General features: G+C 38.2%; 1 protein-coding gene across 1 annotated transcript; it reads right to left on the reverse strand.

Annotated features, from left to right (window-relative positions):
• Window positions 1-3,708: 3,708 nt before the first annotated feature.
• Window positions 3,709-22,213, reverse strand: LOC139734768 (ADP-ribosylation factor-binding protein GGA1-like). The gene is made up of 16 exons (XM_071645562.1): window positions 22,170-22,213; window positions 19,811-19,895; window positions 18,896-19,070; window positions 17,528-17,651; window positions 15,150-15,250; window positions 14,306-14,524; window positions 13,440-13,521; window positions 12,121-12,237; window positions 10,956-11,096; window positions 10,150-10,328; window positions 9,358-9,572; window positions 8,085-8,210; window positions 6,070-6,362; window positions 5,736-5,899; window positions 4,545-4,655; window positions 3,709-3,934 (listed from the first exon to the last, which is right to left on the reverse strand). Exons 1-16 carry the CDS (start codon window positions 22,210-22,212, stop codon window positions 3,842-3,844), a joined length of 2,268 nt encoding a protein of 755 aa, XP_071501663.1. The 5' UTR covers window position 22,213; the 3' UTR covers window positions 3,709-3,841.
• Between the last annotated feature and the right edge of the window lie 1,538 nt (window positions 22,214-23,751).

Consider the following 23,751-nt stretch of genomic DNA (forward strand, 5'->3'; position numbering starts at 1 on the left):
AGAGTACTGTTTTAAGAGTGTCTTTTAGATTTCATAGGCTTACTAGCTAAGAAGAAATTTATGCAAAGCAATTTAATTTCAGGTCATGAAATGAAATACAACATGCTTTCTTTGGGGTTTAACTTCTTTGCTTTAGATCTTTATAGTTGAATATGAGAAAATCTGAAAAAATGAAGAAAAAGACACATAGACAGCCATAAGACCATTAATGTGACAAATGTTTTGAATTGTCTTATTTATGGGCAGATCAATTATCAAAATAATTACAAAAATGTTGTACTAGGACAGAACCACTTAATGAAAATTAAAGTGTAACTCATACAGAGCTTGTATTCCTCAGTGATGTCATCAATAAATAGATGCTTTAGCTTGAAGACTTCACGGTCACTGTGATGATAATAATAATAATAATAATAATAATAGCGAGAACAAGAAACTTGACCGTGATGTCACAATGAAAAATCTTTGACGGAAACCAGACAAACACCAAGATGCAGCATGAATGTGTCGTGTGGTTGGCTGATGCAGGATTTCATGCGAGAACTCTGCATAAACACTGTGGAAATGGCTACAAAAAAACTGTGCACTTAAGCAGAAAATAACATAAATTGATATGTACCACAGTACTCCAACAACGAGTTACTGTATCAGCATCCCTTGACAGAGATTGAGTACATATATGACTACACACTCAAGAGGATCACTGGATTATTTCTTCATATCCGTACAGACTGGAATGACGAAAGATTGAACCAAATGCGCATCAAAAGTGACAAAATGTGCTGCTTTCATGTGGTACCACTCAACACACATAGTCATATGTAAGCAAATACCACGATGGAGCTTTAGTCACACGAAACTGTGCTATTCTTCATTTAGCTTTGTTAAACAGGTGTTGACACAATCTAAGCAAATGGCAAGTCTGAGTAAAATGAAGGAAGAAATCCAAAGGGGGAAAAAAAAGATGATCATTAATTAGCATGAGCACTTGAACACACCCTCAGATGCTAAAAGTCTAACTTTCAAGTACAATGTCTGTGGCTCTAAAGATAAGAGACTCAAAGGGTAAGCAAAAAATCCATTTGCCATTTCAAAATAATCACAAAATTTTTGTATGGGGTCCTTCAGGTTATAGAGATGCCCCCCCCCCCACCTTGACCCTTTAAAGGGTCAAGGAGAAAGGTTCACATCTGTGAAATGAGTTGAATTGTTAATGGGCAATGGCCTATGACATGTAACATTTATCATTAGAAAAAAATATATTCAGGTAATCTTGGCAGAGTGCAATATTTCTACCAAATTTCTTTTTGACTCAAACCATTGCCAAGCAATTGTGAATGACATTACACACGTCATTTCACACAAATAGACACAAAACTCAAGCACAAAATGAGACAAGTGTAATTTTAAAAGAAAATACATTTTATGGTGATCCTGTAGCTAATAAGCTCTTTCCATGACCGCATAATAATTTGAATTTCCATTCATATGCAGAGCACACATTGTATTGTTTGTGTCTTACAGGTATTGTCTAATCATAAAATAACTGTGCTGTAGCAAAACTATATCTCTCATTTTTGCTTTTCTGACAGAAGTTTTGTTTGCTTGTTGTTCATATTTAGTATCAGGTAAAGTTTGACTAGTTCCAAACACACCCTTGTTTTTAATTCCCGAAGGCCATGAATAGCTTCAGTTAGACAAATTTTGAAGTCATAAATCCTGCAACATTCAAGGAATGTGTTTCAACACTCTTAAATTCCCTGAACTAGTAAGAACATTTCATATGTAACATGCATTGATATTTTCACAAAAACAACAAAACTGATTATTTAGTAATTGCTTCCTAAGATTCAGTATGGTTAGGAGTACATGTTGGTAGTGTAAAGAGCATTGTATATAATTCCATACCACTAGATTAGAATCTTTACTGACTATGGACCCATAATTTCTACTTCATTGGGATCTTCACTCTCTGTGCCAATGCCATGTACTGTGTGACAGGATATGCTTAATTCTTCAATAGTTCCAATTTGCTTTGGGTTCCAAAGGTGGACTTGGTGGATCCAAAAGCAAACGCCATGCCATGATACAGCTGGGCTGTGACAGTGTGGGCTTGCACTAAACAATAGGGAGCTTTAGATTTGCGACGCGGATGTTTGAGATGACGATTGCGCTGGACGTTCTCCTCTTTCCCTGCACCGTGCTGAAAAGTAGTTTTCGATTACGCTAGAACGCAACCATAAAAAATAAAATGGCGCCCTCACATGATCAGTGCATCAAGTAGCTCTCTGCGTCGTGAATTGAGCGGACGAAAAAATAGCCCAGAACGCATAGTGAAAACTCTACAGACGATGCGAGCTATAAATAGATCACTCTTGATAAGCGATTTTGTGCATGCTCAGAACAGGTTTTTTTTATTTCCTCCCAACATCCCCGTCACAAAAAATCTAAAGCTCCCTAATTACAGAGTTTTATTTGATGCTACTCACGGCAAGACCATGCTATATTTTTCACATGCACCTAGTGCCTCATCATGAACAGAAAATCAGCAGCGGAAGAGTTTAATCGCAAAACGGGTTAACTCCATTCTCATCCATTTGAGATATTTGCAATTAAGCCTGCTAAAAAGCAAAGAAAATGACAAGAAAATGCGGGATATTTTCAGTCACAACTTCCAGAATATCTATATGTATATTGGATGGCTATAAATGGGATACCAGAGAATACTGGCCCTAACAAGTGCAATATTCCCTGGTATTCCATGACTTAAAGTCATCCAATATAATCATTATTATTGTCAGTATCTAGAGAAAGCACAAACTGTAAAGAAAAAAAAAGTACCATACTTTTACTAGACTTTGAAGTCGACTCTGCACTGAAAACGTTGCGACTCGCACTTGTGTTATGTAGCAAGATGTGAATTGCAACAAGAGTTCTCACACTCATTACAGTAGCAAGATTTCGCGCACTCAGCAAGTGCTTGCGCATCAGATGCGACAACATACCCTACTTTAATACAACAGTAACCCAAGAGAAATCAATATACCGGTATTGGCCGATAGATGCGTTTCGTTCAATATGCTCTCGTATTGCACAGTGAAAACCAAGTGGACAAGAATGCATCTTTTTAATGCACCGCTAAAACATCCTAGATAATAACCCTTGCCATCCAACAAGCAGGGCATCTCTGGAAAGGTTATAGTCTGCTTCATCTGATGATAGGTACACTTTATGATGTTTGAAGCTGGCATTTAACCCATCTTGCGATAAACTTCTTCAGTTGTGTAATCAATACACTATGGAATTACACAGATGTTCACGTCATTTGAGCCCACTTCATCAGGGATTCTAAAATAATCTTTAACATCTTGTGCAGTATCTGCATTGATGAATTGAAATAAGTTAACCTCTTCTATCACCTATGTTAAAACCCAACAAAAAACTTTGTCCTTGTTACATCACCGATATTTTCTCTTGCTGGTAAATCCTGGTGAAGAGTTACATTGTGTTCATGTTAAGTATCAACCAATGATCACCACATACAGAAAGTTCTGGTATAGATATATATCGTGCCTACAGCAGCTCTTTCTTTGCTAGCGACGGATACGAAAACAAAATTGTCATTGCTCCTATCTACTTCGATGATATCGAGTGCTTACACATAGTTCAAGGATTAAATCCAAGCAATTGACAGACATACAAAAAAAAAACCAAGAAAACTTTGCGTTTACAATGCCACAGTTTCCCCTCAATAAGGTGAATTCGTAAAATGATTTACATCTTAAAGCATTTTTCTTAATAGTGTTCATAAATACATAAATCCAGTGCATGCTAGTTACTGTCAGTGTGTCGGTATCTTGTCGACTTCACCAAGGTCCGTGAAGGGCTGGTCGTTGAGGGAATATTGCATTTTGAATCGTAATCGGATCTTATCCTGTGGAATATGAGAAATGAAATAGAGATAGCAGGAGAAAATTTTGGTTAGGATTGGAACTCTTTCTTTTTTTTTTAACACTCTTCCATTTTCAATTTGTAGCTGTGGCCTTTACTTACTTATAACAACTTCACACCAATAAACAATGTATTACGAAATAGCCAAATGGATCAAGTGTGAAGCAAGAGGCACACTATTGGTTATCATGTACACTTTGTGCAAAGAAAAAAAATCCTAATATCTCCTGTAGACAAAATCATAATAGCCTTATCAGACACCATCTGCATCTTCATACAGAAAGAACAATAAATTGACATTTTGTACATGAATCATATAATTATGTTTGTTGCGATATACCTTTTGCTTTAAAAAAAAATGGAGCCATACTTTCGTACCTAACAGCCTAAACTGGAGACAGTATGAGAAAATTGCTCTTCTACAGTTAATAATGGTTCAACATAACTACATTCACTGGTGTTTAGAACAACTTCATTCAAATCTGAAATTGAGAAAAAAACAGTTTTTTCTCTCTTTTTTTTTTCCTGGTGCAGATTTGTGTGTGGGCATGTGTGTAGTACTGACATAGTTTCCAGTGAGTTTGAATTCTTACCTTATTAGGGTTGGCTAGGAGCATGACCTGGGTAATGGCTGATGGAGGGAGGATGGGGTTGTACGCTGGAAGATCGGTGGCCGAGGGGGGCTGGAGCTTGACCCTCATCGTCTGAAGATGCAAAGAAATAAAAAAACAACATAAAATCTGGACGACTCCTCGGTGACTAAAACACTATCAGCTTGTGTCAACAGCAATACATATGCTGCTGATGATGATGATAATAACAACAAATATAATCATCATCATCACCATCATCATCACCATCATCACCATCATCGTCACCATCATCATCACCATCACCATCACCATCATCATCACTATCATCATCATCATCACCATCATCCTCACCATCATCACCTTTATCATCATTATCGTCATCAGCAGCAGCAGCATCAGCAGCATCACCGTCATCACCATCATCATCACAATCACCTTTATCATCATTATCATCATCATCACCAGCAGCAGCAGCAATAGCAGTATCACCATCATCATCATCACCATCATCACCTTTATCATCATTATCTTCATCAGCAGCATCACCATCATCACCATCATCATCACAATCACCTTTTATCATCATTATCATCATCAGCAGCAGCAGCAGCAATAGCAGTATCACCATTATCACCATTATCACCATCATCATCATCATCACCATCATCATCATCATCACCATCATCATCATATAATAGCAGCAGTAAGAACAACACAATAATACAACTAGAGACATGTATGAGTTTAAGAGTCTATCTCCAGTCAGAGAGAGATAGAGAGAGACCATACATGTTTTTAACTGGAATAATTGATAATCATTGTTCTTTTTATATTCACTTCTACATTCTCGGTCTCACAGTGCTACATGCTTACATAACAAAAGCTGGATTTCATACACTATCACAAAGCAATGTCATATCGTCGCTTGGGTGACAAGACCTCGTATCTACAAAATATCAAATGTTCAGGAGAGCCAAAAAACGTGGCGGCCACAGCACTATAGCAAATGGGAGAGCCTTTCCTTTGATATGCCGTGGTGGCTTCATTTTTGGAGTAAGACAGTTGGGATATGGACAGGACATCACTCAACCCATTATTTGACCATTAATCCAAAAGAGTCATTTTCACTAAAATTGCAGATACAAGGTCTTGTCACCCCAGCGACGATATCAATCATAAGAGAATTGCCACCTTTGGAACAGCAGCCTGAAACATGAGATTCTTGAGGGGCGACGTGTTGGTGCTCATGGTTGAGACGACAATAACGACAATGTCCGGCCTTGGCGAATCTTTGCCAAAATGGAATACCGTCTTGACGTTATTCTTCTCGTAGGCTGTTACTGGTGCCACAGAACCTGTGATAATATGATATGAAAACAAAAATGTTTGTGTGAAGACTTACTACTCCAGTCTTATCAAGTGCTGTTTTTGTTTATGTGTACTTAAAAAAAGAAGGTAAAAACATCTCCACATGAAAGGGATTAAACAAAAGCAAAGATAGGGTTCCCTGAAGTGCACAACTCACCTGGTTGTATCGATTCGAGAGGGACAAAGACGTCTGCTAACGAGAGGACTGTCTGACTTGCAGGTGATGCTGCTGCAGGCATTGGTTGCTGCTGCTGCTGTGACTGAGTTGCTACCACAGGCGTTGCAACGGTGACATTAGCTGCAGGGGCTGCTGCCTGGACTGGTGGAGTGGATATGGCTGCAATGGCCGGTGCCTTGGCTGGGGGGGAACCCCCTAGAAAGAGGAGTTGGTCATCACCAGACGCTGCTGGGGTTGAGTTTGAGTTAGTGGCTGGTGTGACACTAGCATTCCTAGAGAAGAGAAAACAGAAGAGCAAACCCCGAAACAGAAGATTTATTACTTAATTTGTTAGGATTATAACATAAATTGTATGACCCAAGATTATTCGTTCAGTTGGGACAGCAAACTACTTCTTTTCATTGGTACTGATATCAAAAGTTGAGAAATATTTTCAGCGCTTGATGAATCAGTACAATCTTCAAAACACTATTGTTCTAAGAATCTCAGTTATTCTTTTTTTGGCTATAGTCAATGACATCTCTACACCTCAGTTTTATTCTTCATCTCGGTCACTTTTGAATATTGATATTTCTTTTGATTGCCTTATTTTTTTTTTCCAACTGCTGCATTTGTGTGTCTGTATCATATGCATGTGACACAGGTCTGAGTATTTTAACTCTTTGTGAGGCACAGTGTAAACCCCCTGTGTACTGCACTATTCTGAGATTGCAATGTGAGAGCACTTTTGGAAAACATTCTGTTTTTAAAAGCCATGCAACTTTTTTACAGAAATGGTTGTGCTAGAAATGCAGTATAGCGAAATTGTACAGAAAATTGCAAGATTGGCTGTGATGTAAATTTGTAGACAAAGCTATTGCTACTTTTTTCTTGCAAGTGGTAAATATTCAAAACAATTTGGTTTGCACATTGTTGTGCACTTGAGCAAAACATGCAAGGTTGGCAAGCCGTTGACTGAGTCAAGCATGCGAACATAGCATACAGAGAATTAAAAGCGGCATACCAATAGATGATAATGAAAGTGAAACCAGGACGAGGCTAAACAAAACTGAGAAAGGAAGCAATTGGTATGACTTCACCATATCAATGTCCATCAAAAGCCAAGCTTTCATAGATATGTACATCATAGTTATAAACCACAGCCAGCACTTACAAGTATTCCCAATACCTTGCAGTGAATAGGTACTGCTGGCTAAGAAAAGCAATAAATGGTACTCGAATGTTTCCATCCGTCTCATATGCACACAAAGCTTACAAAATTTCAGTTGTATAACAGGAAAACTTTTTTTTTTCACTTTGCAATACAATTCCATACTTTAGAGAAAGAAAGAGAGACAGACAGACATAGATACAGACAGACAGACAGACAGACAAATTCTGGTGCAGTACAGTCAAGACAACACGTGACTCACATGAATATCTATTTATGGACAAAATGAGATTATGTTGATTCAGCAAAGTCAAGCTTACTATTTAATATTCAGACCACATGACAGTTTCTTAAAGACTCTGCACAATGGCATGCTGTTTCTTCAGTGTTCCTAGGGAAAACTTTTCCGCTGTAAGTCTATAAGAAACTGTCACTACACTAGATAATTTCCCACTTGATTCTCATTCATGCATGACACTGCCAAAGTCCTAATGTATACTTTGGTTTGGGGGATGTGAATTTTAGCGCGAAACAAAAGGGTAAGGCTTGAAAATGCCAATAGCTCAGATTGGTCAGTGCTGCATCCTCTGTCTGTCTATTTGTCTCCCTATCCCTCTCTCTTTAATTAGTCCTTTTTTTTTCACTTTTTCATGTCACATATTTGCGATGTTTTTGTATTCTCTATTTGGCTTTTGCAAACTTGAACAAAATTGCACGGACTTGTTGAAGAACAGCCTGTGGCTGAAACAAGTGACCGTGTGGAAATAAAATAATGAATGAATGAATGAATGTGGAAATGCACATTAAACCCTGAATTTTAAATGCTTAACTATTTATATCTTACTCTTCTTTTGCTTTTGGTTTGATCATCCCCCTCCCTAAAGACTCGAGGTCGGCAAAGGCGTCGGATGAGATGGCCGGGGTGGCCGGCTTGCTATTTGAGGACGAAGATGATGTTGCATTCTGAGAGCTGCGCATGAAAGAGGAAACAGGACGAAATATGAGATGGAATGATGCCCATGCATGGAATGCCAAAAATACTAAGAAGACTGGAGTGCATAAGATTGATATGAAGTCATACCATGCCTCATGAGAATTCAAGCCACATAATGTCACACAGAGAAATAGAATATTTGGCCTATATGTGAGAGCTAAAATGATAGCAACCCATATTTTGAAGAGTGCTTGTCTGAGAGAATCATAGATAACAATTCCGACGACACACTTTCAATCTTTTCATGCCATACGCAATGAACGAACATCTTATAAAACCTTTTCAAAGCACAAAACTTTATGACATGATACAATCTGAGATGAAAAGCCTCCAACACCTTTTCCCTGTCTAGATTACTACAAAAAGGTTTGGAAAATGACATGTAACTGAGGAAAGAATTTTGTCTACTTCTCAAAGTTAAAAGGCTGTATGATCAGGAGAAATTTCTATCAGGACTAAAGTTTGCAGGACACTTTGGAAAATTTGCAAATGCAAGGCTGTCTTTCAAAGAATGCATTCTTGAGCAATACTTGAGCTTTCATAATTTGAGTGCACATAGCACTTTACTGAGGAACTATCTCTTTGTGCATATATGACAATTTTCTAAAATGAAAAACAAAAATGATGAAAAATCACTCTCTTCAAAGCGTTCATCAATATGCTACTTCATTCTAATTTCTCGAATAATTCTCCACATAAAACTTCTCTTGGGCAGACTACAGACATACTCAAAGCAATATGAGATAAGGTGAAAAAATGTCGCTTTCAATTGTTTCAGGTAATAAGTGCAAAAAGATAGAAGAGACTGATTTCTCATCACTTTGCAAGGCTGCGAATTCACTCATAGTTTCTCTCTCTCTATTCTTCTTCTTCGTTGTCTTGTTCTTCTTCTTCTTCTCCTCCTTTTTCTTCTCTGTATCATACTTAGAATGCAAGGTTTCGTTTTTTTGCCTACTCAGAAATGAAATAAATGAACACAATGAATCGATGAAATGAAGTTTACAGTAAAGGAATGGAGTACCTCATAGATTCATTTGCAGAAAAATGATTACGAGATGAAACAGAAAAATCCCAGAAGAATAGACAAATACAAAAAAAAACCACAATTGGATGGACAGCACACCTTGCAACTGTTGTGGGCTGCGTGGGGAACACTGACGTCACTTGTCCCGTCACCATGGGAACCCGCTGCTGCTGCTGCTGCATCATTGGAAACCCAGGGGTCATTCCCATCATGCCCATGGCTGGAGGTCGCATAGAGGGCGCCATTTGGGCCATCTGTTGCTGCTGCATGATCAGCTGCTGCTGCTGTACATTGGGGAACATTGTAGGCATCGTCTGCATAGGAAATACATTGTGACAAAATGAATGACAACTTGAATGCTACATGCTTTGGGAAAGACGAATAGAGAAAAGAAACACATTAAATTTTGGCTAGTATGCAAAAGCTGTACATTTTTGCACATTTCACAAGTCAACTGATATTCAGGAAATTAACAAGCCACAAAAACACTGCTTCCCATGACAAAAATGAAATGCATGTCTGTTCTATAGCAGAACTTTTTGCTTGAAACCTCTTGATACTTATTTCTCGTATTGTCCCAACAGTGCTTCATTGTGAATGTAACCATTTGCAAGTTTGTCTATATACAATTCCTGATTTGTGAAATATTATGCTTGCAAACTGTAAATCATTTATTGTGAAAATACTCAATTCAAATAAGATGACTGCCTTCATAATACCTCATATAATAGAAGGCAGTTATGGATGACCTCAAAATATATTTTTCTTTTTAAATCAAAGTCTTATTTTGCTATTTTCTGATGAAGTAGGTTTTAACTTGGTTGTTTGTTATTAAAGGCATTTTACAGTGCATGTCCCTCATAGCTCCGATGCCGTCATGTTAAATCTCACCAATTGTGGTATGGGCTGGCTGTTTGCTAGTGAGTTGAAGGTCTGTGTTGGAGGGACCTGGGGCTGTTGTTGCTGCTGTGGTTGTGGTACGTTGATGGGGTCTGGCCCGAGAAGCTTGTCCAAGTCTGACGAACTCGTCGGCTGGACCACTCTGTTGGCAGACTGACCATTGTCCAAGCCTGAATCACAAGTAGAGGCACGATCAGTGAGAGGGGAATACATGCTGACTTCTCTTAGATTTTTACATGTCCTATCAGAAAGCAAGTTACCATGGGACCAAGGATTTCAAGTTCCCCCTAATGGTTAAAGGAATGAGGATAGGGTGATTTGCCTGAGGGTTGCTTGTGGGTATCACTGCTGTCAACAGTAGGCTTTAAATATGGACTTTAAACTAAAGAGTTCATGGTCATATCCGAGCCATAAAGCAACTCTCCAAATATGCAATTTATGTCACAATACTTTGATTTCATCACCATAATCTTCATTATCATCATTGTTTTCCTCCTCATTTTGTGTCCATTCCACTTGTACTTATGTCGGAAGTCAAAGATGATGATGAATCTTCCACTATGACTTTATAGTGTTATGAACTCAAATCCTCAGAAAGTGTGCTCTTCTTGCCCTCCCCCCACTCAAACTCTAATCATATCTACAACCACGACTACAACCACAACTGCAACCCCCACCCCAACCACAACCACACAAATACCAAACTGCAACCACAACCACACAAAACCCAAACCACAACCACAAAGGAAACCCATGACACAACCACACTACCATAACCAGAGAATGATCGCATTTACCTAGTGATGATAGCTGAGATTCAAGGAGTGCGGCGGAGTCTTGGGCTTGAGATGGTTGAGATGGGTCCGGTGGTTTGGGCAGCGTTGGGATCGACTGCTGCTTGACGGGACTGGTGCCAGCAAAGTCGATCAGCTTGCTCCCTGCACGGACAAAATACATAATGCATACACGTATGCCCTTTGGCCCGAATTCACGAAGATGGTACAATCTTTGTCCATGGTCTGACCGTAGTTTTGTATGGGGCGCCAAGTGTCGCATGGCTTATTTCGTTTAGAAATCAGTCACTTTGTTGACCAACGAAATATTCATTTCTTTACGAAATGTTAACATTTTGTCGATGAAATCATAATTTCATCCACGAAATGGCCATTTCGTCTACAAAATGACTGATTTCGTAATGAAATAGGCCATGCGACACTTGGCGCCCCATACAAAACTACAGTCTTTGTCCATGGTTTAAACCATGGACAAAGATTGTACCACCTCAGTGAATTCGGGCCTTTGAGATTATAATGGACATCAGGTTACTTCTCTACCGTGCTTCATGCTACAGCTCTGTATGCTGCTGTTTTTACATTACTGTCAATATGCAAAAATTTCATATGCTTCACATTTTATTTCCCTGCTGATACATATTCACATATGTACACTGTTTTTTTGGTTTTTTTTAATTTTCTCTTTTTCCTAATAGAGCATTCCCTATACAAAATAGAGCCTTTGGAATTTAGATTTTTATTTGTGGATTTGTCTACAGAAAGGATGTTTACGGAATATAGAGATGAAGAAACTGGGTGTATGCTCATCCAGATGATTCTCTATCATACTCGAAACAAACATTACAGTCTTAGATTCTTTTAATTTAATATGGCTTGTATAACATATCTGTGTATTTTCGCATCTGAAGAAATATTATTTGACTTTAGACAACTCCAAATCACTAGATGATTGGTTATTTCCTCACACAGTTCCACATTAACCCGTTGAGGACAAGTCCCAAGTATACTCGGGCAAGTGTCTTTGGAAAATGCGTGTTGTAGCAAAATCAGCCCGCCCTCAACAGGTTAACATACCAAAGAGGAGTGTATTTTGTGGTGACAAATGTTCTTGACAATTGGCCAAGTACAATCCAAAACTACTTCTGAAGAGATTTAAAGGCAGACCCACCATCCAGTGTATTTGCTGACGTAGCTGAGGCTGAATTTGTGCTGCTCACATCGCCGAACTTCTCCTTGTACAGCTCCATCACTTTCACGACGGAATCGTTGGTTTCCAGAATGTCAGCTGGAAAATACAAGCATAGAAGAAAAAATATAATACACAAAGCAGGCCATGAACTGTCTGAAAGAGAGGTTTTCCCCAAACAGAGAGAACGACATGGTTCTACAGCACACTTGACACCAGTGGATACTGATCTCTTTAATCTGATTTGTCTTGATAATCAGCCCATGTCAGTTTAGTATTTACTGGATGAGCATAGACCAGTCTAGTGTATGTAGGAGGCTGCCAACCCTGGTGGCAGTCACTGTACTTTCAATATTGCACCTCTCTTGGCAGATGGAGATGTATGTATTTATTTTTTCTTCTCTTTTTTGGTGGGGGGTGGGGGGAGGGGAGGGTTCTAGGCAAATGAGCATGTGACAAAAGAGACTTTTAACAATAATATATCTGCCAAGTATTCACTCAAAAGTGCAGGATACTGTTGGAAATCAACTTTCACTTCATATCTCCCTGCTCAAAGTCTTGTTAATGTTTAGTTTGAACATGCTGATCAGATCTATTGTGTTTTGTTGTTGTAGTTGCTGCATTTAATGACATCACATGAGAATCATGTGCTAGCATGTGTTTTCACTGTAAGTGGCTTGTTGATGAATCTGGCATTTCAAAACATGAAGGGGAGGTCAAGAAGGCTCTCTTCACTTTTTACTTCCACAAGTGAATATAAAACACAGCATATTGGGGGGGTCATGTCTTATATTCCAATACAAATTTAGAGGTTACCAAGAAGGCTTACAAATGAAGGTTACTCCAATAAAAATATTTCTTATCAATATGAAGCAAGCATGACAATTATAACAATTATGACATCATCATCATAATCATAATAACAATGATAATAATAATAATAATAATGATAATAGTAATAATAATAATAATAATAATAATAATAATAATAATAATAATAATAATAATAATAATAATAATAATAATGATAATAATAGTGACATGGCTATCTGCACAGCACAATACACATTTGAACAGTTTCATAATGCTTGACAAAATTAGTATTACTATAACTTGCTAATGCATACTTATTATTACTATTTTTGATCCATTATCTTTTATTTCTTATTCTTTTTCATGCTCCCTTTTTGCCTCTGCCATAATGACTATGAATACTTAACGACAAATAAATCTAAATCAGCAATAACAATAATACCTATTAGATTGCCAGAAAGAACAAAGAGACAGTCAATAGGACTCACCGATGCAGTCGTCTTTCTCATCAGCATCACTGGCCAATCTGAAAAGGCTAGGTCTCATTCTCTCGCAAGTAAGGTATAACTCCTTTGGGGAGGGAGGGAGAAGATATGGATAGATTGATCAATAGATAGATAGATAGGAGAGAAAGATAATAGAAAGAAAGACACACATATGGATGGACAGATAGATGATTTGTTGATATTTGGTGGTTCTTGAAACTTCATACACACCAGTGATGAACTATGCTGTTAGTATATGTTTGATTCTTTAAATTGCCATACAGTTCAAAGTTTATCATGGCATTTGTCTCACACAATCACTGTTTACATTTGTCTCCTGATCCCATGACCACTGCCTCCCCCCCCCCCCCCCCCCACTGAGAGGAAACATGCCAGCCTGTCCTCAACTTCAATATTTAGAAATAAGTGGGGGAAAACAATGCAAAAATAGTCACTCTCACCCACGTCTCATACATATTTATCATTAGGTGTTTACAATAACGGGAATACTGCATTGATTAAAGCTTCTTATTCAAAAGAAAAAAAGAAAACAAATAGTGCTATTATATATGAATACTGTAAAAGTGGATATTTTCGCGTGACTAATTTTTCGCGCTAGGCCGGGTCAGAAGAGTTTCGCGTGTTTTTAATTCCGCAGAATCAAGACATCACGCACAGGAACGTATGGCAAGCAAAAATATTCGCGTGTTTTTATTTTCGCGCTAGTTTCTGGTTGCGCGAAATGCGCGAAAATTTCAACACCGCGAAAATTTTCACTTTTACAGTAGTTGGTAGGTGTGAGAGAAGGAGGGGCTAAAATGGGTGTGGTCCGTGCCCTTGGTCGCTCTCCTCCCCATCACCCCCCTCACCTTCATCAGCTCCTTCTCCTCGGGGCTGGTGGAGCCTTCCCTGTAGTGGGCCAGCATCTCATTCAGCAGCTTGACGTTGTTGTTGCAGCTCTCCAGCTCATTGGTCCGCCTCGACACCTTCTCCATCCTCTTCTGATCCTCCTTCACCATGTTCTTGATGAGACGGTTGGCGGCCTGGAGGTCCTCCGGATGTTTGCTCTTCAGTAGCCGCGCCAACAGCTGTGAGCAGGAGAATGTTTACTGTATTGTCATGTTTTGTAATGTGCTGTATTGCATTCTTACACTAGATGTTAAAAAAGAAGGTAGCTGCAAAGGTACAGTTTGTTACACAAAAATTACATTAATAGCACATTCACAATCACATCATAATAATGATGATTTCACTTTATGGTTTTCAAAATCAGATGCATTGTTTCACTAGAATCACCTGAGAAATCATATTTCATTCTACAGTTATTCATTTTTTATTTCATTATTGAGAATTATAAGACTAGAGAAGAGTTCTGGTATCTTGGAAAGCTAGGAGAGACAAATATTGTAAATGACAAGTTTTCTCACCTTTACAAACCAGAGATCACTGTTTACCATCTAATTTTCATTGTCTTACATTTTTATATCAATTTCCTCTCACACATTTGATTTTAAGAGTCATGCTGGACACTCTTCAAGGAGTACAGTATAAGTTAGTACAATTTTTTGCAATAATATCTAAACCTGTTGAGTATTACTTTCCTAAAGATAATATGATGAGTATTCCAAGCATGTTCTGGAGAAAATACAATCTACACTTTGCATGGAAGAGAATGGTATACTGGTAATTAGTCCCGTTTTCTGGTTTACAAACCTTTGATTTTTCCTCGTCTTCAAACTCAGCCATTCTGGGCTTTGGAGGAGCAGCAGGGAAAAGATCCTTGTCCAGATATGTAGGATCCTCTTTTATCAAGCCTGGAGGGAAAAAGGAAAACCAATCCAAAGTAACCGTACAGGACACATAATCTATGAATATACGCATATAGACACTGCAGTAGTCCCTATCTGCATATTGAAGAAACGAGTGCCAGAAGGATGAAAATAAACAAATCAGGTGAAATATCACAACACGAGCTCTGTCATTTTGCCTTTGAATTTAATTTTACACATTTTTGAGCTAGAGGTGGCTGAAGAATGCCTATGATTTTAAGGGTGTTGGTATTTCAAAGAACTTGAAGTACCATGAACAACTTTAATTTTTAGAGATAGACAATATTAGATGTTAGAGATAGACAATATTAGATGAGATAAAACCGAAAATTACCGAATGTTTCCTGGAGATGAAAATTTCTTTTAAACATTGCAACATTTCATTCCACATAGATCATAGAGGGACTGTCGCTTTTAAACAAACATACTCAACTGTGCACTTGGTCACTTTTACTTTCATTTTCATTCTGAGTACAGTACTCTCCGCGTAATCGGGTATCGCTTAAACGGGTACTCCGTTTAATTGGGTAGTAATGTTAAAATCAGTTCCAATGCACATTAACTTTACCTGACAATCGGGTTGCCTCTCCGCATAAATGGGTAAATAATGTTCTTCTAATATAATTTCCTACCCACATTTTATCGCAGATAAAACACTTTAAGAAACCATGAATGCCAAATTTTCCACGGCTAATCGCATAAACATGAAAATACAATAAATGTATGTGTAACAGGTAATCCCATTCTCTACTTAATTCGCAAAGGAGACCGATCATTTGGGGAGTGATTATACATGAGTTTTCTGAAGACATATTTGTCCATAAAAAGAGTGTAAATTATTGCTTGTGACTCAGCAAGTGTAAGGTACAGTATGTATTATAATGTGCCGTGCAAGCATGCGTGTTCAAGCATACAGTGTAGATGTTTGGTGCAATGTTCAATGCAATATACATACACACATTGTATGTGTCAACTGTGAATGAGACGTGTTCTTCTGTTAATCGGGTACTCCGCTTAATCGGGTAAGAAACGCTCTGCCCGAGCCTACCCGATTATGCGGAGAGTACTGTACAGTGCATCATAGTCATGAAATAGGTAATTTCCATTGGCAAAAATCAAAGAGTTGAGTGATGGATGGCACATTTGCCAGTTTCTGCTTGACAAAAGCAACATCCCCCACCCTACAGGGGAAAAAAAAAATCTCAGCAAATACTCTGTAACAGGAAACCTTTTCCAGAAAAGATAAGAAAAATGTTACAAACAATGTTGTAAATTAATTTTTGAGGTCCAAATAAGGTCAATACTATGATATGCATGTTGCATTTATAAATTCTATTATTAGTCATCTACTGCACGCATGCGAGAATACATGTTGTTGTTGTTCTTTTGGATTGTGGAGCTCTCTGCCGGGTGGGCAACTTGCTCCAAAAAATATAATTATTCAGATATGCCTTAAAGGGGAAGGCTAGTAACTGATCAGTGGGAATCAGTGGAAATGCTGGGAGATGATTGTTCCAATCCTTATGGGATTCATTCAAGAGTTCATTGTATATCTATTGTTGTGTGAAAATGATTTGCTTCAGAACGGTCTCATATTCAAGTAATGTGCAGATTAATGCTCCGTCACTGACCAGGGACGCTAACCTGGAAGCATTAAACTGCACATTACTTGAATATGAGACCATTCTGAATCAAATCATTTTCACTCAACAATAGATATACAATGAACTCTTGAATGAATCCCATAAGGATTGGAACAATCATCTCCCAGCATTTCCACTGATTCCCACTGATCAGTAACTAGCCTTCCCCTTTAAATTTGATTATAAAAACTTAAAATACTTTTAATTATTTACAAAAAAACCAATTACATTTATTTTTATATTTACAATGATAGGTACATCGGAAGGAAAGGGGACAGGGTTCCGGGAATGATGTCATCTGCCTACTCCTGCATCGAGAGAAATGCAGGGTCTATGGTTAAATAGACATGTATGTAATAAATAGACAAGCATGTAAATAATAAATAGTAAATAAATAATAAATAATAAATGCTAAATAGACAAGCATGTAACTTGGGTCTATGGCTAAATAGTGGGCACAAACTGTTCACTGCTACTTGGCCTACTAGATCACACTGCTTGGTGAAGGTTTATGTGGTATAATGATGAAACATTGAGCAAATGGCACAAACAAGTAATATCATGCCCTTCACCAAGGAGATGGTCTGTCAAGTCAGTATTGAATGGATCTCCCACCAACCTTGCTTTTTCAGCATGTCATAAGCTTCCTTCACTTTCTGCTCCTGGGGAAGGCCCTTCTGCCAGGAATACATCAGTTCTATGGTTTTCTTCTGCACCTTCTCTGAGGTCTTGTTTCCCAGATACTGTATTAGCAGAGAAGACGGTGACATAACTTGAAAACATAGGAGTATATATGTGACCGTGCATCACAAAAAAAACAAACAAACAAGTTGCATGCACTGATTTTGTGTGATGACTGAAAATGGGTGAAACGGGTCAACCTAGCCAATCTTGATTTTTTTTCATATTTTCTAAAAAAGCAAGTCTTCTTCTATATCATGCTAAAATTTGGGATCATAAAACTAACATGAAAGTGTGTTTTTAGCTGTTTATCTGGAACAAATTTTTTTAGAATAGTGTGATTAGGTGTGTCTTTAGAGTCCCTTTTACATTTCTTCAAAACTCTGTACACACTCTTCACTTTTAACTGTAATAACTTCAGACAGGATGATGTTACTGCTTTGAAAATTGGCATTAATCATGGACAGAATGTGTTAATAAAGCATGCTTAATTTCAGCTTAATCTGATAATCTCTTCATTGTTGTTACTCCAGTGGTTTGTACATCCCATTTTTTTTTGTCCCATTCATTGCACAGCTAGCACGGCTTGGTAAAGTTTAAGCGCTTGAATAGACCCTGTGCTTCAGAGCCTCTTTTCTGAGTTCACACTTTTCCTGGGTGGGTATTTTTTTTCCCAATATTTAGATAGGTTACGAGAGTCAATTTGATTTGAGTTATAAATCATTTTAAAGTTTTAATAGTCTGCTCATTCAGAATATGCTCTAAACTAAAAATCCATGTCTGGCGACTTCTTGTTGGTTTTGTGAAGCAGGGTCAGATATGCTAACACAATGAAAGCGATGCTTCAGCAACAAGAGGTAACAAACCAACTGGGCGGATGTCTCCAAATTTACCATGCACTTTGTGATAAAAGAAGAAATAATGTCTATCAAAGAAGAAAGATGTATTTTTTAAACTGATGGACAAATTGTTATCAATTTACTTTTTAGTCATATTTGGTCATTCGCTATTGACTGAGGAGTACACTTTGGTAAAAGCTCAAGTATTTAGTTCGGCACAGAAAAAAAAAATTCAAGATGCTAACTTTTCTCCTGTTCTTTTTGAGGATTCTCTTCCCAACAGATCCATTCTGAATTTAATTCCTTCATTCTCACCAATCACTGATTTGCAAAAACACACAACTTGCAAGAGCAGTGTTTTACACGTATAGCTTCATACTGTCAGTTTCTGTATCAATACACACTTTGGCAGAAAGAGAATGAATGAATATCATACTATACAGAGTGCTCAGGGAATATAGACTTACCTTGGGCGAGATCAACTTGATCATCTCGTTCAGGAAGCGAAATTTGCCCAGCTCGCGATGGAAGGGCTCCCCGCAGTTCTTGACGCAGGCCTCCAGGACCGTCAACGCCTGCAAGGACTCCCTCTCCTGGGGGGACTGAATCTTGTGGCCCAGAATGCGGCAGGCAGTCAGAGGTCTTGGGTCAAAGGTCAGAATACGCATACATACATGTAGCCTTTACATCTAATATAACTCACTTTCTCTTCCTTCCTTTGAATGAAGCAATACAGGAGCCACATGTTTTCTTCATCATTGAAGACATGGAGGAATAATCATTCACTTTTATTGACAGGGCTGAAGGTTACTTTTAGTATCTACATCATAGGTTATGTTATTACATACTTCAAAATAGAGATAAGGTTAACTCCTCTGGACAGATGTAGGATTTTTAAAGATTTGGTCTTTCTCTCGACTGTACTCAAGCTTGTTACTTGATAGGAACAGTGGTGCATAATTGTTACTCAAATGCAAGCATTATGTATGCAGCATGGATGCAATTCAGAAACTAATGAAAGAGTTTGCAAAAAGATTTCTGTCTCCATTCTTGCTCACATATGTCTCATTTAAGGCTGATATTTCTGCAAGAATAAATAGTCCTCCAAAGATATGTGCAGAGCCCAGCCACCAGATTTAAAAAAAAAGTCATCTTTTGTTGGCCTGACCTGGCAACTTTCAAAGATTGAAAATGAATCTTTACCTGTGCTTTTACTTCAGGTCACTATATGAATTGTAAGTCTTTTTTTGGGAGCACCACAAATTCAGATTTAAAGATTCAAGTGGCCTGAATAGGCCATTAGAGAAAAGAGTTAGTGTTGAGCCCTAATATATGGGTTCTGTTTTTTAAATGATTCTCTACATCTTACATTATATACTCACCCTTCTAGTTCATGATTGACCTTGTCACAGAAACTCATGATATACTCCCAATCTTCCTCCCTGTTGGCTGGATTCGTTGCTTTGTCTGAAAGGTTGACAGAGGGACACAGGAAAAAATGTTCCTGATCTAGTCAATGCAATTCAAATCCAAGTCACACAAGGTTTGACAAATGATACCTAAAATCATACATACACATGTAAGATACTGCACCTATACACATGTATTTCTACTACAGTGCAGTTATGCACACATTTGTAAGTCATAAATAAGGACTGTGATGATTGATGTCAATCAAATCATATGAACTAAGACTCCATGAGGATTACTAAACCTTGAGCATTGACAGTCTGGTCAGGATATCTGAACCAGGTGGTTAACAAACTATCATTCCCTGAAATATGTACTGAAAACTAACCATGCAGACGCTAACATCATCTTCAGCTCCTTTTGGCGCAAGAAAAAATGAACAAAATGTAGATGTGGATGTCATGTAAATAGTAACTTCTTAAAAGTTCCACAATAACATAAAATATGGTATGGATGGTAACAAAAGTGATATGTGACCCGCTGCAACAAAAGGATCCGAAAGTCGGGGAGGACAATTTTCTCCCTTACTCTTCCACTTTAATGTCATATATAACGTGACTCATAAAATTACTCAGTTGCGGAGATATCGATGATTTTATTAGCACATGTCGAGTGGTTTAAAAAATCAGCGTTTGGAGAAAAACCGCCTTCAAAGTTTTCCTTCCGATGCTATCATGATCAAGGGGAAGCAAGGCAGTTTTCACCGTTTGACAATAGAAGGTAAGCTCCTAGCAACCTCTACGATGTTCATTCAAGCTTAGCACCAGCAGTCTACGCATGACCAATCAGTAACCAGGATGCCATGCACTGACCCATGAGATCACTCCCTCGTTGCTAGGGGCGGAGTCTGGCTGCGGCGCTAAATCCAAATCTTCGGACACGTTTCTGTTCCATTGAAAGTCGAAAATCATAGCCCAGAAAAATGCTATTTTCTTGCCTTTCCTTTGATCATTTAGCTTCGAAATTTCGGCAGATGATAAAAGATACATTAGACTACAAAATCACATCAAAAACAGAAATCCGGACGTTTTGACGGATTTTGATGATCTGGCTTCAAACTTGATTTTCTCGGCTCGCCCGTCAGTGACTTTAGGATCCTTTTGTTGTAGCGGGTCACATATTCCTAACTTGATATCTGCATTCATTCTAGTTTACATACATATGAACTGACTTCACATGTGACTGATGTAATAATATGAAAAACAGAATTTCTGTTTTTCATAATATTACATCAGCAGAAATACAAATTTCATTTAGCCTCAGTGAAAGAGAGCATGGTGGTGGTTTATAACCTTAATCAATACCCTGATTCCATATTGAACTCTGTGTGTGCTGCTGCCTTTCATTAATACTATTAGTAACTTGTTACCACTTCTTCATAGGGACACAGAGAAACCAACCTTTATTAATTTATGGTTCTTTTAGTTTTCACCACACTCATTCTCCATCGCATGTGTTTACCAGTAAAATACTCATGAAATCCGTCTGTATGGAGGTGTTTATAACATTTTTGAAAAAACTTTTAATTCCCTGAAGCCAGCCAGAAATAGTCTCTGCTGAACATATTCCAAAGTCTCCAATGATTATGATATTGATAAAATAAATTTTACAGTTCTACCATTCTACACTACTCTACAGACTGATCTTTTGTAAGTTTGGTCAACTTAACCAGCAGCTATCAAATTCATTGAACTAGACTCGAGTTCTATTTGTATCGTATGTAAACTTAAGTTAGAGGTTCTATGATATAGATCTCTAACATTAGTCTATATGAAAATAATTTAATGCCATTAAATTTACTTTTTATTAGTCATTACAAATTAGAATCTAGGGAGACTGAGAGGAAGGATGAATGAAGACTGGAGCTAGTAATTCGTTGCTGAGTTCACGAGGACTGCGAAGCAAGAGTCGGGGCAGGTCCGTTCTGACAGGAAACAGGGTAGTTAAATCTACCATTTATACAGCCACAGGATTTCGCCAGGTCCAAGGTCTACCTGGGCCCTGGCCCGCACCCCCAGCTGCAGCTGGCAGGCCACGCAGGCCGCGGCCAGTCGGGAGCATTTAGACCTACTATCAATGCACCATAATCAACGAGTGGGACTGTGTGAAAGAGGCCATTAAACAGGGGGCGTTGGCAAAGTCATCATCACTTCACGAAAACTCTGTTGCAGCGACGGCTCTAGCATTAACTATGCAAATACATCTCAAGTGAATTGTTGTAGGCTCCCAAATCGGGCTGTAATTACTCTAATTCAGCACTGTGGCACTTACTTAGCAACGTTTCCAGAGTTTCCCAGTCATCAGCTTCCGCCATGTTGACGATTTTTTTTTTCTCACATGATCAACCTAAAAAACTAGAGGAGCTAGCCCGTATAAATGCATGGGAGCTGGACAATTCGACCTCAAGATAATCTGACCCATAATAATGCGACCCAAACCCTGAACAGCTCGTTCAGCTACCAAATCCGTATGCACAATAAATGAATGTATACAACCACACTAAGTAGACATCGGCATAATCGTGATATAGTCCCCACCTCTCCGTTGGGGACTATTACAATCCCACCTAAATGCCGATGACTTCTGGCATCTGAATTTAGGCCTATGGATGTAGAAAAAAATCATGGATGATAGTGGCAATAAGTGAAAACCAAATGCGACAATTACTTTTAAACAGCAAAGTTACTTACCGTGGCCGGACTGTCGGCGCCACTCCCTTTCAAAAATTGGGGGGGGGGGGGGGGGGGGTGGAGGGGGATGGGAGGACCCAGTTTATATTTCTGGTACCACTTCCAGGTTTCATAAGCTAACAAGCAAAAAAAAAAAAAAAAAAAGGCCTTCTAGGCAACTACTTTCGGCTGCTACTTCCGGGTTACATCAGCTAATAAGAAAAAAACAACAACAACAACAAAACAAACAAACAACAAAAACAAAAAAGGCCTTCAGTGCAACTTTCTGATTCCACTTCTTGGTTTCTTCAGCTGACAACCAAGCAAACAAAAAACAAAAACAAATACAAACAAACAAACAAAACCTTACCCCGCACTCCACTTCGATTCGGCAGTTACATAAACTTCACCAATGTCATGTTGTCAAGCTAAAGCATTTATTGGTTTGAATCTCCCCTCTAGATCAGGCACAATCTAAAAATTAGGCCTATATGCCTATAAAAGATGTATGTATATCATACGTACTGTATACATATTTGTATTGAAGGTAAAATGGGAAACTTATAAGAATTACAGTATGTTGTTCTGTTAGTGGGCCAGAGTGGCGGGTATTTTTTTATGACTTGAGAGGTTATTGTTATTGTTATTTTATTGAAATATGATAGAGGAAAATGAGGCCGGGTATCACAGGGAACTGTGTGAATCGTTTGTTGTGTTGCATATTAAAGATTAATATAAGTGGCAAAACACTGTATAGGGCCTTCATAAGATGAATGATAAACCTTAAACGGCGTATTTTTTATCATAGTTTTTCATTAATCAAATAATGTTGTTACCCTAATAATATATAAGTACATCAGGGTACCTTTCAACGGAATACCGATGTTTGTTTCATTAGTAGCATTCCTATTTTCGATAGTGCTCTTCCCACTGCTTCTTTGACGGTTTTGGCCGCAGCCTTTATTTTTTTTTTTTCAATTTCAATTCAGTTCAATTCATTTTCTAAGCATAAAATCCATGACAAGTAAGTATTAAAAATTGATTTCTCTAGTGTAGCCGCACTTCAGAATTGTTGTTGTTCTTTAGGCTGCTATATATCTTCAAAGGGCTCACTATTATAGTCCCATATAGTGCATCCTGTTCAGGAAGATGATCCATACCACAGGTGTACGGCACAGGAGCGG

The sequence above is a fragment of the Diadema antillarum genome, unplaced genomic scaffold (assembly GCF_040938485.1).
Source record: "Diadema antillarum isolate AM-2024a unplaced genomic scaffold, OU_Dant_1.0 seq00000546_RagTag, whole genome shotgun sequence".
NCBI classification, from domain to species: domain Eukaryota; kingdom Metazoa; phylum Echinodermata; class Echinoidea; order Diadematoida; family Diadematidae; genus Diadema; species Diadema antillarum.